Source organism: Podarcis vaucheri, assembly GCF_965113315.1.
Source record: "Podarcis vaucheri genome assembly, chromosome: 2".
NCBI lineage: Eukaryota > Metazoa > Chordata > Lepidosauria > Squamata > Lacertidae > Podarcis > Podarcis vaucheri.
This window is the reverse complement of record NC_138760.1, coordinates 53,814,295-53,831,170: the sequence shown is the minus strand read 5'-3', so window position 1 is coordinate 53,831,170 and position 16,876 is coordinate 53,814,295. Positions and strand designations below refer to the sequence as shown.

Below are 16,876 nucleotides of genomic sequence, written 5' to 3'. Positions count from 1 at the left end.
AAATAGCGTATTGGTGATCAAGAAATCGAACAAGTTAAAAGTTTTAAATACTTAGGGTTCACCTTTTATTACAATCTAAAATGGATGACCCATTGTAACAGGACAACCAACTTAGCTAAATGCACTGCAGCATGAATTAAAGGATTCTAATTTTTTTTTACGGTAACCAGAATGTGCCTACAGCAGTTAGGGTCTGTAGTGCAAAAGTGTTTTTCAAGTCCTTTATGGGATTCCCTTATGGATAACTGACTTTAACAACAAAGTCGAGGATGTACAAGCATCCTTCCGACAAATTCTAGGAGCTCCAAAATGCGTCTCCTACAGTGGTACCTCTGGTTATGAACTGAATCCGTTCCAGAGGTCCATTCGTAACCGGAAACCATTCTTAACCTGAAGTGTGCTTTCGCTAATGGCGCCTCCTGTGTGCAATTTCCGTCCGCATCCTGGGGCAAAGTTCACAACCAGGAGTGCCTACTTCTGGGTTAGCGGAGCTCGTAGCCCACAGCGTGCATAACCAGGAGCGTTCATAACCAGAGGTACCACTGTATTTAGCTATGTGTGCAGAGTTAAGCCGGCATCTCTTAGAATCTAAGGGCTGGATTATGAATTTCAAATTCTGGTTAAAAATTCACATTAATACAGACCCGGAAAGTTTCCTAACTTCTTTATTGAGACAGGTAGGTGGCCGTGTTGGTCTGCCGTAATCGAAACAAAATAAAAAAATTCCTTCCAGTAGCACCTTGGAGACCAACTAAGTTTGTTATTGGGATGAGCTTTCATGTGCATGCACACTTCTTCAGATACACTGAAACAGAACTCATCAGACCCTTATATATATAGTGAGAGGGTGGGGAGGGGTATTACTCAGAAGGGTGGTGGGAACGGGTGATTGGCTGATAGGTGTGGTAACTACCTTATAGCTTAAAATATCGATTTACAAAGAGTCTATAATCCAATATTTGTTGAGGGATGATACTCCCAAAACTACCAAGATTGTTTCAGGGTATTTAGCTGAGATTTTTAAAGCTAAATCGAAAGTTGCCTGATTTACTCAATGGTGACTATCTAGTCTTTTATATATTGTATGTGTTTGGATTACTAATGTATTTGGATGGCTTTGTATGATTTTATGATTTTATTTTTTAAACATATGCCAATAAGAACCAATAACAGAATACATATGAGCAAAGCATAGGAAAACTGGGTGAGACAAGGTGAAGAAAAACATTCCATATGTAACAAGGAGCAGCAGCTTGTACAACAGTTCTGCAAGGATTTATTTATTTATCCCTTGTAGGTACTGAAATGAGAGTCTTATATTGTATAAACATCTTGTGAAAATAGATTCTCTAAACTGGATGCGCTGTTGAAATCAACATGCAGCAATCAGTGCACATAGATGTGTTTCTTTTGGCATTTGGAGCTATTAGAAATAAAATGGCTAGGTTGTGCTCAGGTGAGGAGCAAATGCAAGCATAAGGACTCATCCACACGTCTGCTTGTCCTGTGCAAAAATCATGGGTCTGAGTGGTTTCCCACTTGGCCCACTCCTTTCCCATGAAAAACTATCATTTTAGAGCAAGTATCAATCCAGAGAAAATTGCCATTTACTACAATTAAGTGCTAAAAAGCAGTTTTTCCCAGGAGAAGACAGCAGGACAAGAGGAAGTGTGGATAATAAGTGTGGTTATAGAGACTTCCCACCAAATCCATCACTATATTCATGACAAAATGCCCATTAACAACAACACACGTAGGAGTTTGCACGCATATATACTACAGATATACAACAGGTTATTTTTACTTATCTGTTTTTCATGATAAGGAGAAAGCTAAACTAAATGTCAGAAAATAATAATTAAAAATGGGCTGGCATTTTGCTATTGCTATTGATGTCATATTAACACAGGGGCTGGACTGGTGGGCAAGAGCTGCAGCAATTTCACATCAAACTTCCATAAGCAACCCCCCCCCCCCCAAGAAACAATGGCTTCAGTTATAAACATAAAGAGGAGAAAAGAATGATTGGGTACCTTACCAGTAACATATTCAGTTAATAAATACCATACCTGCCTTTCAAAGCTCTGTACTCCTTTGCCCTACACTGGTAATCCCATATTCTCACTAATAAACAGCTCTTTGTCTCTCTTTTCATGTGGCTCAAGTATAACCAGCTCCCGCTAAATCAGGAATGGTATGCTGCTGATATAACCCGGACAGATGCAGAAGCTGCTCTTAGGACCATAAACCAGGTGAAGAGTTAAATTATAACATCAGTATAGTAATTTGAGAAAAATATTGAAATTGAACACACACTCCAAGACTAATCCTGAACACATTTGCTTCGAAATGCAATCAATTCTATTGACAGTTGTGATTACATTTGTCTTAAAAATATTTTAATGTGTTACTTTTCTAGGATGGCACTTTCTTAGTAAGAGACAGCTCAACGAAGGCTGCTGATCAACCCTATGTCTTGATGGTGCTTTACAGTGCTAAAGTATACAATATTCCAATACGTTTCCAACTGGAAGATAAAGTGTATATATTAGGAACTAGCTCAAAAGGGAATGAGGTATGATGTAATGTTACTTTATTTATTTATTTATTTATTTATTTATTTTAATATTTATTACTATTTAAATATAATACTTTCTACATAATGACAACACTTCTTACTACTTCTCCTTCAAGGTTTCTCAAATGAGAGTGCAGTAACTGAGCAGAATCAAATCTAGGCTAACAGCAAAAACTAGAACCAAAGATAGTTTATTTACTGTCCCTAAAGAACAATTTGTATAAAACAAAGAGCCAAAATTACGTTGCTTTAACTTTCTCTATAGTCAGAATCATTGACTGACTGACATTCTGTAAATCACACAGGATTTTGCTTCGGTGGCTGATATAATTGATTACTTCAGAAAAATGCCTCTTCGACTGATAGACGGAAAGGATCGGTGTTCAAGAAAGCAGTGCTTGCTGACATACACGGCTGGATCTCTTTAAAAGATAACAGAAAATTTCCTGGAGGATCACCTATTTATCTTTGAAAGAGAAAGCCAGAAGAGTAACTGATTTATATTTGGTGAACTTCTCTTATTTTCATGTTAAAATGCAAGTTCATTTCTTGCCTTAAGTTCTCAAACTGAAAACATCAGTGTATTACTTCTCGCTCAGCATACGCATGTGTGTGATAGCCACTGTCTGAAATGCAACATTACACAAACTGAAAATAACTGTGTGGTCTTACAATTTGTGTACATATTTCTTTACATGTGAATGCTTTTTGTGGAGTAGTGTTGTATAAAATACAATAGACATATTCACCTGATAATAGCTTGGTGTATTCAAGTTGTTTGATGCTCTCAAACACAGTATCCATGCTAATGTCTAATGTTTGTGGGAACTATATCTGTGTACTATATTTCACATATGATAACAGCAATTAGTTTAAGATGCTGCATTTTCAGATGCAGCTAGAATCAATAAAGTATCTATCTGTTTTTATATTCCTTTTCCCACTGCTAACCTTTATTACTACCCATTTCTCTCACACAAATAAACTTCCATTCTCTATATGTATCTTTTCAAGTTAGCCACTGTACAAGATGGACTCCCATAATACAAATGACAACCCTTTAAGTATTGCTTTAGTCCTCATATAATTACTAGGAGCTGCTGCCCCCGTTCTTTCCGCTCACCAACTCCACCTACACGCCAACCTCTTTGCCAACTATTCAGCCGCACCTGGCCAACCCCTCCTCCCTTTATACCTCACCTTGCCTATCACCACAGCTTACCCCAAGCTCCACCACTTTTTAAAGGAAGAGAAGGTGCTTCAAAGAGTGGCTTCTGAAGTGCCTCCCCCTCTGTAAATCTTATTGCAGCCACATTTAATGGAGGGGGCAGGCATTGCACACAGTGGTTTGCAGTTCCCGCTTGCTCATCTGGAACTCTCATGGCCACCTGTTGGCAGCTACATAAACTGCAGCATGACAGCTGTACATTTTAATGTATATAGGAAATGCAATCATATACTCATAGATTCTATCCAGTACCAATAATTCCTATTATTTCAAATTCCTGCCTAGACTTCACAGACATAAAGAATGGCTTAGCACTAACTTTAAGCCACTGTCCGTCTGACTTCTCAAGGACAAATTTGCAATTATGTTACCATCACATGGCAGGGGCAAGCCCAGTCTAAAGATGTTAAAGTCAGTTTGAGTTCAAAAAACAAAACCAATCACAGTACTTTGTAAAACTTACTGCATCGTTAAATTGGATTGGATTATTGGCCTTAATTCTGCAGCACTTTATTAAGAAATCCATCCTTATGTTCTGATAAGGTAAGATACTATACACGTACTGTATTTTCTTTCTGTTATTTAAGAACATTAAATGTGCACAGTTTTGTGCCCATTAAAAGTAGAGCACAGTGGAGATGCAAGGGATGAAAAGAAGCTATTCTAGTAAAAGCTCACTGCTCCTTTGTTTTTTTGAAAATTGAGGATTTGGGTGATATATTTTTGTATCCATTTATTCCTTAGCTTGCTCTACACACCTACTATGTGCAGTAAATAAAAGAATAGCACCAGCAAACAAACCAACGCTAACTACACAAAAACAGTAATTTAATTAGTAATCAAATATAGCGTGCAATTCAAAAACTCAACACTTGACATACTTTGTAAAGTGTCTCAAAGGAACAATATGGTCCAGGGGCATAAAAAGTTAGGAAAGATAAAATTTATCTTTCAACTTGTCCTTTAATTGTAGCACCAACTACTGACAAAGGGTTAATGAAGAGGGACAATAAAAGGAACTCACAGATTTGTGGACTCCTCGCGTTTCTTTTCATCAGCTTCTGTTGAAACATCTGTTAGAGCAGGATGGCTGAAGTTCAGAATAAGATCACAAAGCAGCAGTTGGGTTTTTACTGTAGAACAACAACATTTCTGTATTTATTCATTTAGTCTGTCTGTTAAATTTATAACCATGTGAAAGGGAGCACCTAATTTCAACACACACACACACCCCTTTCACTATTGGTAAATCTACTTCCTTCCTCCCCTCCAAACCCTCTATTCACTATTGGGAAATTAAAAAATGGCTACAATGTTTTCATTAGGGGAAGAATTGGAAGATATTTGCAGGCAAATGTAACGCTTCTGAAACCTGCCGAATGTCAGAAGGATAGCTGCAACAGTTGTCCCACAAGGACAGCCGTTACAGCAAAAGTAGGGAACGTTTTTGGCCCATTGGCCACATCTTTTTCTCTCTCCATCTTAGCAGGGTTTCACAGGAGTTTGGGACCATCTACTGGTCAATCATCTGTTGTCATAATGATGCCTGTGACTGACAACTGTCAAGGTTTGGGCTTTGCACAGAGCTTCCCAAGCACCCAACAGTTAGCTGGTTGTCAGGCACTTGGAAAATATTCCAAGAGGGGCTCTGCAAGCCCCATACTTGGGAACTGCTGAGCACAGGGCTTGCAATGCTTTGGTCAGCATTTCCAGTGTCCAACAATTAGCTGGCTTTTGATCCCTTGGGAAGCACTGTGCAGACTTTGCAGGCATTGCCAATTGGTAAGGCCCACAAAGCCCCTTTCAACCAAGTCTTGCTATTGCCTGATATCTGGTGTCATGTATAGGGCAGTTGTTTATGGCTTGGTCAAAACAGCCTGGTAGGCCAAATGGGGAGGCCTAGAATGCTAAATTTGGTCCACAGGCCAAAGGTTCCCCACCCATGAATTCTAGTTTGAGGCATACTCATCCCCTCCTGCATTCACTAAATAGGACCAGAAAACTTTACTTTTGAAAGAAGTAAATAAAATTTGCAGACACATAGCAATGACATTTAACATTAACAGAAATAATGTGTTCCTGAATAATTGTGACTTCAACAGGAGATGCACAGGTTATAACCATCATGCATTAAGAGGAAGTGGAATAATACTTTAATTTCTTATGCAGTTAGGTAAGTTTGTATATATTGATTCATATACAATACATCATTTCCTAGAACTCTTCAGGCAGTAATCATCACATAATAGGAAAATAAATCAATCATTTATCTTCATTCTGACAATAGTAGCATTAATAATTACCCATAAGTTTATTCAGTTCAGATGACATTTTATCCATATTTTTAATTGCATTGTCAATAGTAAACTGCTGATCATCATCATTCTTTGACATCTAAAAAAGACCAAGAAATCAGAATGAGAACCAGTAACTTTCTTGGGGTTAATTATATGAGAGATGGCTTTATATGCTTAAATTTTACTTTCATGTGTTAAAACATCCTTACAAGGATCACTTGTTCAAAGGGCTTAAAAACTGTATAATCTGAATTGAAAAATAGCTGTGATGAGAAAACCAGCTCCTTCTCCAAACAGAGAGCAGACTCTTCTGACACCACTAAAAAAAAAGCCAGTGGCAAGATAATTTTAGTCTAAGTATATGTTCACACAATACAAGCACACAGGTGTAACTATTTTGTAATGTACAAGTATAGTTGGCACCAGCTAGAGATTTAGACCTTACTGGAATAAGGAATTTTGCATCTGGCAAGCCACAAGCATGTTAGGTACTAGTAGAGGCATTATTTTAAAAAGCTCCTCTGACTAAAGAAGAATCAGATCTTCATTGTGTGTGGATGTAATCCTTCTGAACTAGGGAAAGTGAGTAATCCCAAGGAGAAATCAGAGGGTTTATGACATCTCCAAATCTGTGACTGTAGCTACTTATCTAAAGGGCACTGTATGGTTTCCCTAGAAAGCAAATACCATGAAAATAAAAAGACGTTCACCTGCTGAAAACAAAAATTCTTCCTTACTGTTTGTAAAGGGAAACAAACACTGAGAAGTTCATGTTCAAACTAGCTACAGCCATTTTTATAAAAATCCTTAACCACAAGAGGGTGCCATCATATTGCAGTAATAATATCTTTGGAAGTTAATCATAGGTTCATTGTTGATATTTTATTACATTTCTCACTGCACACTTTAGGACTAATCAGGTATGCTCTATGAAATCAAATGTAAAGTCATTTCCCCCTTAAATCATTGGAAAAATGAAAAACACTTTTTGTGGATTATAGTGACTTTTCTTTCCAGACTTGTATAAAATATTACTTCCAGGAAAGCTCACAGAATTTAGAACATTTTGTCCAAAGGTAAAATTGCTAGTTGAGCCCCATGGGAGTTTTTTTGTTTTTGTTTTAAATGGCTGGGTTGTTGTTTTTTAGTGTGTGCATATAGATAGAGATATATGACAGAATTTGGAGAAAGGGGATAAATGTTGAGGTAAATGAACGTAATAGAAACAAAGAGTTGAGCTGATTAAAATTCCTGAGTGGCTGAGGGAAACCAGAAATGAGAGTGCTGGAGGGATAAGCGAACACGGTTTATAATTATCAGTTTATAATTATCAGATAATTTATTATTGGGAAATACTCTAAATGGCGGGGTCTAGCTGCCGCACTTCGAATCCCCACCACCACTCGAAGGCTGGGCAGAGAGAAGTTTCGACTCCTGTGTCGGCGCCTCCTCAGAGAGAGCGTTTGTCTTCACCACAGATCGACCGATCTGACGCGACGACGCAAGAGGCCGCTGACCGACAAGCCTCACAAAGGGAAACCATTTTAAACTGGAAATCCGCGCCACTGCTACTCACGGCAGCACGAGGCAGGAAAAGGGAGCCTCTGAATTGTGGGGACGTGACCTGGGTCAAGATATTAGCACACTGCCATAAAATATCCCTCCTGCGGGGCGGGGAATGGGTAAAAATAGTTTTTCTCTCTCTCTCAGTGAAGAAGAGAAGAAGAAGAGTTTGGATTTGATATCCCGCCTTTCACTCCCCTTCAGGAGTCTCAAAGCGGCTAACATTCTCCTTTCCCTTCCTCCCCCACAACAAACACTCTGGGAGGTGAGTGGGGCTGAGAGACTTCAAAGAAGTGTGACTGGCCCAAGGTCACTCAGCAGCTGCATGTGGAGGAGCGGAGACGCGAACCCGGTTCCCCAGTGCTTCTGAAGAGAACTACAGGAGCGCCCACACCTTTTCAACCCAAAACCTGACTAGGTTTTTTTTTTTGAGTACTGAGTAAAGTGGAGTGAAAGAACCATCACATCCAAATTTCAAGCCCCAGAAGAGCACACATTCCTTAGCCGTTATCAGTTAAAAGAAATAAATGTATAGCTTTTCAGTGCTTCCCCCCCCCCCATAAAGAGTTGCCGGGACTCACCACAAACAAACACCTCCTCGTTAGAAGGGCAATGGCACCCACCTGAGGTGCCGGAACTGAGTTCCCGTGAGTTCCCGCCATTCTTATGGCGGGAAGGTGAACTGAGCTGAAAAGGCTGCCTGGATTTTGAGCTCTGAGGAAGCAGGAAGTGATTAACATTGGGGAGAAAGGAGAAGTTTAAATAGCAACATAAAAACCTGAAGGTCGCATTCACACCATACATTTGAAAAGCGTAATTATGCCTTAGCTGGAGCTGAGGTAAAGGAAGATACATACATACATACATACATACATACATACATACATACATACATAATTTTATTTCTATACCACCTTTCTGCAGTACAACATGGGGGGGGGGACATAGCTACAACATAACAACAGTAGTCATAAACAATAAATAAAACATAATACACAGCCAAACAGAACAATTTCCACATAAATCTCAAGATCTAAAATAAAGATGCAAAAAACCAACAGCAACAACCCCCACCCCCAAAAACAAAAAACTAAACACCACCTTAGCCCAAGAGTCTGATGCCCTACCATGCACAGATTTTACACTCCTTCCAGTTCAGGGTAAAAAAATCTTTTTGCCAAAGACTCTGACTCCTTCACAGCTTAAAGACTCCTAGATATGGAGTCAGAGAGAAAACCACTTTATCCTGTCCCAATTAAATACACAAACAAGTGGGAGAAACAAACCACAACCCAGGCTTAGTGTTATGTCCAAACTGTGTCAGGAGACCTCTATTCCCCTTAAAAGAGCTGTTGTTTTCAGAGTGTTGTGAAAGTCAAATCCCCTGCATAGGACGACTGTAGCTCGCTGAAGGGAATATGGGTCTCCTAGCAACTCTGACCACCCTTTAACAAACTATAGTTCCCGGGATTCTTTGGGAAGAGGGGGTCATGACTGTTTAAAGTGTCATGATACTGCTTTAAATGTACAATGCGTATGGGTGTGGGTTGTGTGTGTGCGCGTACACACACACACGTGTACTTTACCTATCTGTAACACGTGTACTTTGTTATTGCTGCTGACTTTCTGTGACTGATGTACCTACCCAGTTTTAAGTGGTATATATACATTTGCTTTAGAACTCTGCTTATTGACATTAGGCAGGTGCCCTTAATGTATTGCTTTAGACACCTGCTGAAAATATTTTATCAGACCTAACCGGACATATAATTTAGTTACCTATATTTGTTTTTAAAGCACAACTGGCTTTATCTGTGTTTTACTGAGAATTATTTTATGTATATTCATTTAATAGTTTTGTGGATCTTAACTGTGTTTTATCTACATTTTATTTGTACTCTACTCCACTTTTAAATGAACAAAAAAATATATTAAAAATAGTCAGGAGATACATCATTAAACACGATTAACAACCTCCATTCTTAAGTGTGTTGAGTTGTTCAGTTTGTACAGCATAAATGCCATTTTGCTTAAGTTCAATTTATGTCATGTAGTTGAATGGATAGAATCAATTTATTATATCTCAGTACCCCCCCCAAAAAAAAATCAACACTTCCAGCTGTTAACTCATATTCAAATGCTGATACATACACAGAGCAGAATATTTATCACAGCCACAAATCTCTAAGGAAATGACTCCATCTACTTAATATTTCAAGCACAAATACACTGGCACTATTTTAAAATTAAAACTAATTTTGTTTCTTCTGACAATATGGCAAAAAACATCACGTATACCAAGTGATAAATTATCCTGTAGGAGGCATAGTGAGATATTGTTGGAGGAATTCTACCTTTGCAATGACCTTATGGCACTTTCCTGTAATTACGTTTTAGGATTGGATATTTCATATGCTGGATGTATTAAATGAGGTATGAACAGAATTTTAAAACTTGATGTGATTACTCACTGTCATGCTGAAATAAATGTGTGTTGTGAACTCCTAGAAATGCATTAAAAATTAAAAGCTTTTATTTACACAATGGCATAAGAGGCGGATGTATGGACGGTATTTATTGTGTTACGGTTGCTTTAAAATTTACTGAATTCAGCTTTCAAACTGAAACACGTTTAAAATGCCACTGTGATTTCAATGGAGTAAAGGAACGGAGATGAGCAACACTTAGCCTATCAAAGGTTTCAGCAGCTGCTCTGACTGCAGCCATCCTCCCAGTCAGTCATTAGAGCTGACAGAGGGATGCAGGTGGCACTGTGGTCTTCTAAACCACTGAGCCTCTTGGGCTTGCAGATCATAAGGTCGGCAGTTTGAGTCCTCGCGATGGGGTGAGCTCCTGTTGCTCTGTCCCAGCTCCTGCCAACACAGCAGCTTGAAAGCATACCAGCATAGATAAATAGATACCACTGTGGCAGAAAGGTAAACAGTGTTTCCATGTACTCTGGCACTTGTCATGGTGTCCCATTGCGCCAGAAGCAGTTTAGTCATGCTGCTCATATGACTTAGAAAGCTGTCTGCAGACAAATGCTCCCTCAGCCTGAAGCGAGATGAGTGCCACACCCTAGTCAGGGGTCCTTTACCTTTACCTTAGAGCTGATAATCACCAAGTTCTCCCTGATCATCTGCCCATAGGCAATTCTCAGAAGTATTCGTCTCACCCCTCATAATGTAGTGGACACCTGAAAAAAGTGTATTTCATTCATCTGATAAAACTTCTGCTACATATAGCCTTTCTACCCAATGAAGGCCATCGGGCCATCAAGGTGACTCATATTTACATTATAATATTAAATTAAAACTTTGTCATTTAAAAAAGAAGTAACTGTAAAACCAATCAGATAGTATATACTAAAATGAAGTCTAGCTAAACAGCATGGGCAAAACCTTTTATTTATCCAGAATATCTTGACCTGCCATTGAAAGGCCAAGGGGAGTTCAGCTGTCAAACCAGGCTAGGAAGGATGTTCCAAAAGAATACCACTGTCAAAAGGCTCCACTCCATTGGTCTAACCATAGAGACATAAAATATTCCGAGCAGGGAACACTCTGAAGATCTCAGCATGCAAAAAAACCTCATACATAAGGAAGCAAACATTTATTTACATAAGCAGGACCCTTCGAGGCGCCAAGTAACAACCAGGCAGCTATGGTCTAATTCTTAACAGTTTTCAAAGGCACCCCGTGTAAATCATATTACAGTAATCCAATTGAAAGCTATGATTGTGAACCCCATGCATCTTTCTATCAATTAACACTGACCTGAGCCAACATTACTAAGTCCTTGATAATAAATCTCCAATTCAGATAGAAGAACAATGAGGGCAAGTTAAACCAAATGAAATCAAAGTTGCTAAATTTTCATGATTTATTCTGGGGTATGACTCTTTTACATAGAGGCACACTCTTTTGTTTTCTGTTTCATAAACAAGGAGATTCCTGATCCAAGCATATTTTACAAAAAAAACCCCCACGTATTCATCTTGGGTTAATAAATGTTTTTCATGTTAAGATGAATGAGTTTACCTTCTGGTAGCACCTAATTCAACTTGATAGGATATGTGAGAAAAATATTTAAACATGGCATGACTTCAGAAGCATTAAGCCCTCTTCATATTCACTTATTACTTAGTCAGAGCATGACAGAAACAAATACAAAGCAGGATTATTTTTTATGTCTCATATTGTTTATTATCTCTTGACACTGCTGGAACATGCAAATCAATCTTCTCTTCCTCCTAAACTTAAATGAGATCCATTTTTAAACTAAAGCAAACAGCAATAGTAAGAACATTTTAAAGTTAATTGCCAATTTGTGGTAATATAGCAGCTTTTTCATGCTGATAACTGTAAGAGCTAAATCTATAAACAAAGTGACCTCTGAAATTCAAATGCACTTTACATGCGCAATGTTTGTGTTCCTAGTTTATCTTAAGCATTTTATTCAGATTTCTCTGCTTGTGGCTCTGCTTCAGAGGTGGATTACTGCTTTTCGTTTCAGTTAGTTTTGCATGAAGATATTGAGTTTCTTTCTCTCTGGATTTATTCCTTTGTACTGTAAGAATGTATATAAAGATAAACTGCTTAAGGGATCAATATTACTTGTGTTTAGTCAATGCCTTCTTTATTCCTTTTTGCATTAGCTTATGAAGAAGATTAAACATATTTTTAACATATCTAATGACATTCTCAGTTTTGTCTTTTCAATATCTGCCCTTGATCCTAACAATACAATTTTTATTACTCTTTAAAAAATTGGGAACAGTCTAGGTTGCTGGACTCAGTGCCCTTTTGACGTGGGCTACCTCCAGTATGCCATTCTCTGTCCTTTCTATAGAGTTTATATCCAAAGATAACTGTGTCCCATTAGTTCTCACCACTCTACCAGGTTGTCATTATCCATGCTGCCCTCTATGACAAGCCCTCCAGTTCACCCATCTTGGCTCAGAGGCTTCTAGAATTAGTGTATAAACAACCCTGAGCAGGGATGTTAAAGGGCATCATTTTTTATTCTACTTTGTATTTGTTGCATTCAGAACTGTTTCCATTCTGCTGCAGTTCATCTTCTGCCAAAACCAGCATTATTCAACTCACTGTCTGCAATACTGAAATTATGTAATTAATTACATAAATTATGTTATTACATTATTCCACTCCATTTCAAGGCAAAAGGATGGCAATTTTATGGATTATATAACATTTGCTGACTGAAAACATCAACCATGGTGAATACCATTCAGACTCGCTGCCTTGATTTCCATTCTGGACATGGGACAAACAACCGTGATTTCCACTCCTGTTTTATTGGAACTGTCCAACATAATATTCATCCCTAACTCTGAGTAAGACCTAGCTGGATACAAACTAGTGTTTTGAATTATATGTATTGTTGTTCTGTGATACATTACATGAACCTACCCGGGAATAATTTTACTGTTGAAAAGCGGGATAAATTAAATAAATAAATAAAGATTAATATAATTTCAGTCCAGATTTCCACACATTTTTTTTACTATGCTAGAAGCATGCTTATGGACATTGTTTATGACCATAGCATTTGACTGCCAAACTCACCTTGCAGTGAATTAAGCAGCTATAGAATTGTCAAGGCTTCCAGTGAAATTTTCCTTTTTCTGCTTTATATTCATCATGAGCCTTGGCTCCTTCTCAAGTAAATACGCTGACATTTAGAAGTAAAATGATGGATGAAAGTTTTTTTTGTAAGCACAGGCCTTATTCTTGGGACTCATCACAATTTTGCTGCACATTGATTCAGAGTAAAATCATTTTTAAATGATTGAGACATAATATTCTTCCAGGTTTTTTTCTGAAGTGGCACTGAATAATACAATTGAAAACTTCTCAATTCAATAAAAATATGTTTCAAAAGAGTTGTCCCTGACAACAGAGAGATTATCAAGTTACTCGCAAGAACATGGATCTATCAGTGGTGCTTCTGATAGGTTTGCTAACCCCAGCTGTTGTTTTAAACAAGCGATACTTTCTATTTGATGCATTTGAAGGAGGAAGCTTGGGATCAGGAATCAGATAAATGCATTTATCATAAGATAAGACAAATCACCACGCTTCCTCCTTCGAAGTGCCATTGACAACAATCGGGTTCTTAAGGGGAGCAATACAACAAAACTTGTTTTCCAACACATCCTATGCTTGTTATTCAGCACACTAAAGGCAATTGTGCAACTCCCCAGTGACTGTGATAAAGTCTCCAACCGTCCTGCACAAGCTATTACTTTGTAATGTTGCGGTATTAAGTTGTTTTTGCTGTATTGTCCTTGTAAAAAGAGAGTTTCTGGGGGCTGCCTGAAATGCTTCAAATACTATTCCTGCATTGCTTTTATCGCACATTGCAGGAGTGTTCGATCATTAACCTTTATGTGCTATGTGATATGGGGGTGGTGGGTTAGTTAGGGGAAAGTATGGGAAATATAAACAAACTTTCTTGGGCATTACTGCAACTTCAATAAGTAGATCAGAGAGAGCCGTATTTTCTGTGGTTTTGAATTTGCGATGTAATGATTTATCAGCTATGACCCCAAACCAGAGATATGTAAGTGCTGCAGAAGGCTAGCTTCCATGGCTGCATTTGAACATAGCCTCTGTTCCCCCACACTGAGTTTTTTGTACTTCTGCAAAGCTTGGAGTTCCCCCAAGCCTGCTAACTTCTCCATGTTAAGTATGGATACTGAGCTACACAGACCAATGGTCTGCCTCAGTATAAGGCATTTTCCTGACTCCCTTAGTTTCATAAAGGTTGGCACTCAGAGAAATGAGTTCAGTATCAATATATAATATGCTAAAAAGTTGAGATTGGGCTTATAGAATATGATGTATCTCAGCAACCTTTGATCATCACAACAGCAAGTAATTATTTTATTTTTTTCTGGTTGTTGAAAGTTATGCCATGTATTTATTCTTGCTGTTTAATTATATATGCTGTATTTTAACTTTTTATGTAATCAGCTGTGTGATTCCTATCGCAATGAAGAACACGTAATAAATATTTCAGATAAATCAGCTCTGGCATGCACATGGAGAGTTTTAATACCCTGGAGCTTCTCAGTAAACATTTAAATGCAAACATCACTTGGCATAAGCTGAATCTGACATCTTCATAGAAGTGAATGAGGAAGCCCTCTTGTGTTAGAACGGTAGTGTTGTGGATTCAGCGTTTGTATTTTAATAAAAACACTGACCATTGTTAATTATGGAGCAAATATGACAAAAATTAGGACAAAACCACATTAAAAACAACACGAAGTCTTGTGGCACCTTAGAGACTAACAACCCTATTATAGCAAAAGCTTTTGTATCATACAGTATGCTTCATTGGAGGGATGAAATGTTATCCTGAGTTATAGGTTGGGTAAATTAACTTGCAGCTCAGGATAGAACTTTGTGCATCTGATGAAATGGACCATAGTTCACAAAAGCTAATACATCTGTTAATATTTATGGCGCTACAAGACTCTTCATAGTCCTTACTGCAACAGACTAACATGGCTGCATCTTGGAAAATGCAGTAAAATAATGGACCAATGAAAGTTTCACCTTCACATCTCACAATGATTCACCTGTTATTCCTCTTTGGTTGGGGTGCAAAATTAACATCGCCCAATGTAAAGCCAGCAGGCACTCTTCTAGTCAATGACCTTTCTCCTCTGTACAGACTTGTTTGCAAGAGTACACAGACACAAGTGGGCACAAACACATTGAGCTTCAGCACCCAGCAAAGGCTTATTTTGCAAAGAAACACCAAGTGTTAGTTGTTGAAACTATTTTGTGCATTCCCACAAACAAATGACACTATTTAGAATATTTCCTTTCTGACCAGTAGATAAAGTCTTTCATGTTGACAATGCTAATATTATATGCAAAAATATATTTTGTCTTTATATTTTGCAGATTTTATTGCTTTATATAAATTGCCCAGCAGGGACTCATTTTGAGAAAGAAGACAATTTCTCAGGACTGCACTGGACAGGGTCAGGATATTAGATTGCTTAAGGAAGGAATATGAAAAGAAAATGATCTTCTGTGAGCCTCATGCATACATAAGTGAAGTAGGTCCCAACGATTTTTAAAAGTTACTTCTTGAATTGCTTTGTAGAAGGTGTCTTCCTAAATGAATATTATACGATGCTTTTACTGCTTGTACTTTAAAAAAAACTGCTTTAGCTTTCACAAGATACTATGGCATGACAATGAAGGACTTGTCAGCGTGGGGAACACACTGTTTTATAGCTAGAAACTATACTTTTGTGACCACTTCTTTTTTATTAAAGAAAAACCACAATTCTGAATAAAATAAGGAGCAAAGGCTATGTGAAAAAAGTAATATTTTTGAAAGAAATTACAGAGCAGGTTGTAAGGAATCATTTCTTCTGGAGTGTTACTGAGACTACACATTTACACAGTTGGTCTCTGGAGGATGGGTGTCTAGAATTAGCCTGCCTGAACATGAATGAACATTATTAATTACTGCATTTAAGAGAATTCAGATAAGTAAAGCCTTTCTAGTAAATGTTTCATGAGGTTGATATTGTTCTTGTAAATATCTCTTTCCACTTAATGGTTCAAACAGCAGTATTAATTTTATTTCTTTCAGCTAATATAACCATGCTGTCTTCTACCTTGCTTGAAAAGAATTTTCTCCAGGAGGTATCCTTTAAAAATAATAAACTACAAATAAAAACATTCAATTTAATATTATGATATAGTGCAAAAGCTTCATTTTGAGAGACAACTTGTGAATGCTTGTGAATGTTTATTTTGCTATTAAAGAATTTTTTGTGTTGGGAAAGGAAATGTCTTCATAGTTCGCATTGGTCAGCTTAGCAATCAGATATTATCTGAAGCACAGATATGTGTTCTTAATTTTAGAAATAAATTTCAGATCCAGATTCTGATACTATCAGAGCCCTGTCAAACTGGTTGGATGCACATTTTCATTCAAATCAGAACACCCATCCAAAGGCAAAACTCACTGTGTGTGACTGCAGCTGAATATACTACAGCAAAATGACAACAGGGTTCGTGTGTGTGTGTGTGTGTGTGTGTGTGTGTGTGTGGTTTAAGTAAGTCTAGTTTTCATATGCCATCAATCCAGCACTTTTATTGGGATGGGATCAAATTGTCTAATATGAGTTTTTGAAGATAATGTGGCAGCTTTATA

At 37.8% G+C, this 16,876-nt stretch overlaps 2 protein-coding genes and 1 long non-coding RNA gene across 11 annotated transcripts in view; 2 read left to right on the top strand and 1 right to left on the bottom strand.

Annotated features, from left to right (window-relative positions):
• Window positions 1–3,509, top strand: part of LCP2 (lymphocyte cytosolic protein 2) — a 36,813-nt gene extending 33,304 nt beyond the window's left edge. Inside the window, exons 18-20 of the mRNA XM_082214319.1 lie at window positions 2,166–2,252; window positions 2,420–2,575; window positions 2,884–3,509. Coding sequence (XP_082070445.1) covers window positions 2,166–2,252; window positions 2,420–2,575; window positions 2,884–3,006 — 366 coding nt within the window. The 3' untranslated portion in view covers window positions 3,007–3,509. The remainder of the gene's footprint in view (window positions 1–2,165; window positions 2,253–2,419; window positions 2,576–2,883) is intronic.
• The window catches only part of LOC309526807 (uncharacterized protein C5orf58), a 140,202-nt gene extending 131,818 nt beyond the window's left edge, over window positions 1–8,384 (bottom strand). For all 7 annotated transcript variants that reach the window (XM_082213099.1, XM_082213100.1, XM_082213104.1 and 4 more), the window contains exons 1-3: window positions 8,290–8,384; window positions 6,110–6,200; window positions 4,831–4,939 (exon numbers count right to left, since the gene is read on the bottom strand). In XM_082213099.1, the coding sequence (XP_082069225.1) occupies window positions 4,831–4,939; window positions 6,110–6,200; window positions 8,290–8,328 (239 nt within the window). In that variant the 5' untranslated portion in view covers window positions 8,329–8,384. The remainder of the gene's footprint in view (window positions 1–4,830; window positions 4,940–6,109; window positions 6,201–8,289) is intronic.
• LOC309526813 lies at window positions 6,616–16,413 on the top strand. 3 transcript variants are annotated; one of them, XR_014216948.1, is made up of 3 exons: window positions 6,616–6,685; window positions 15,607–15,764; window positions 16,310–16,413. It is a non-coding gene; the product is annotated as an uncharacterized lncRNA (long non-coding RNA). The 3 variants fall into 3 exon arrangements; XR_014216949.1 differs by lacking the exon at window positions 6,616–6,685 and adding an exon at window positions 8,389–8,450; XR_014216950.1 differs by lacking the exon at window positions 6,616–6,685 and adding an exon at window positions 9,654–10,099.
• Window positions 16,414–16,876: the final 463 nt, after the last annotated feature.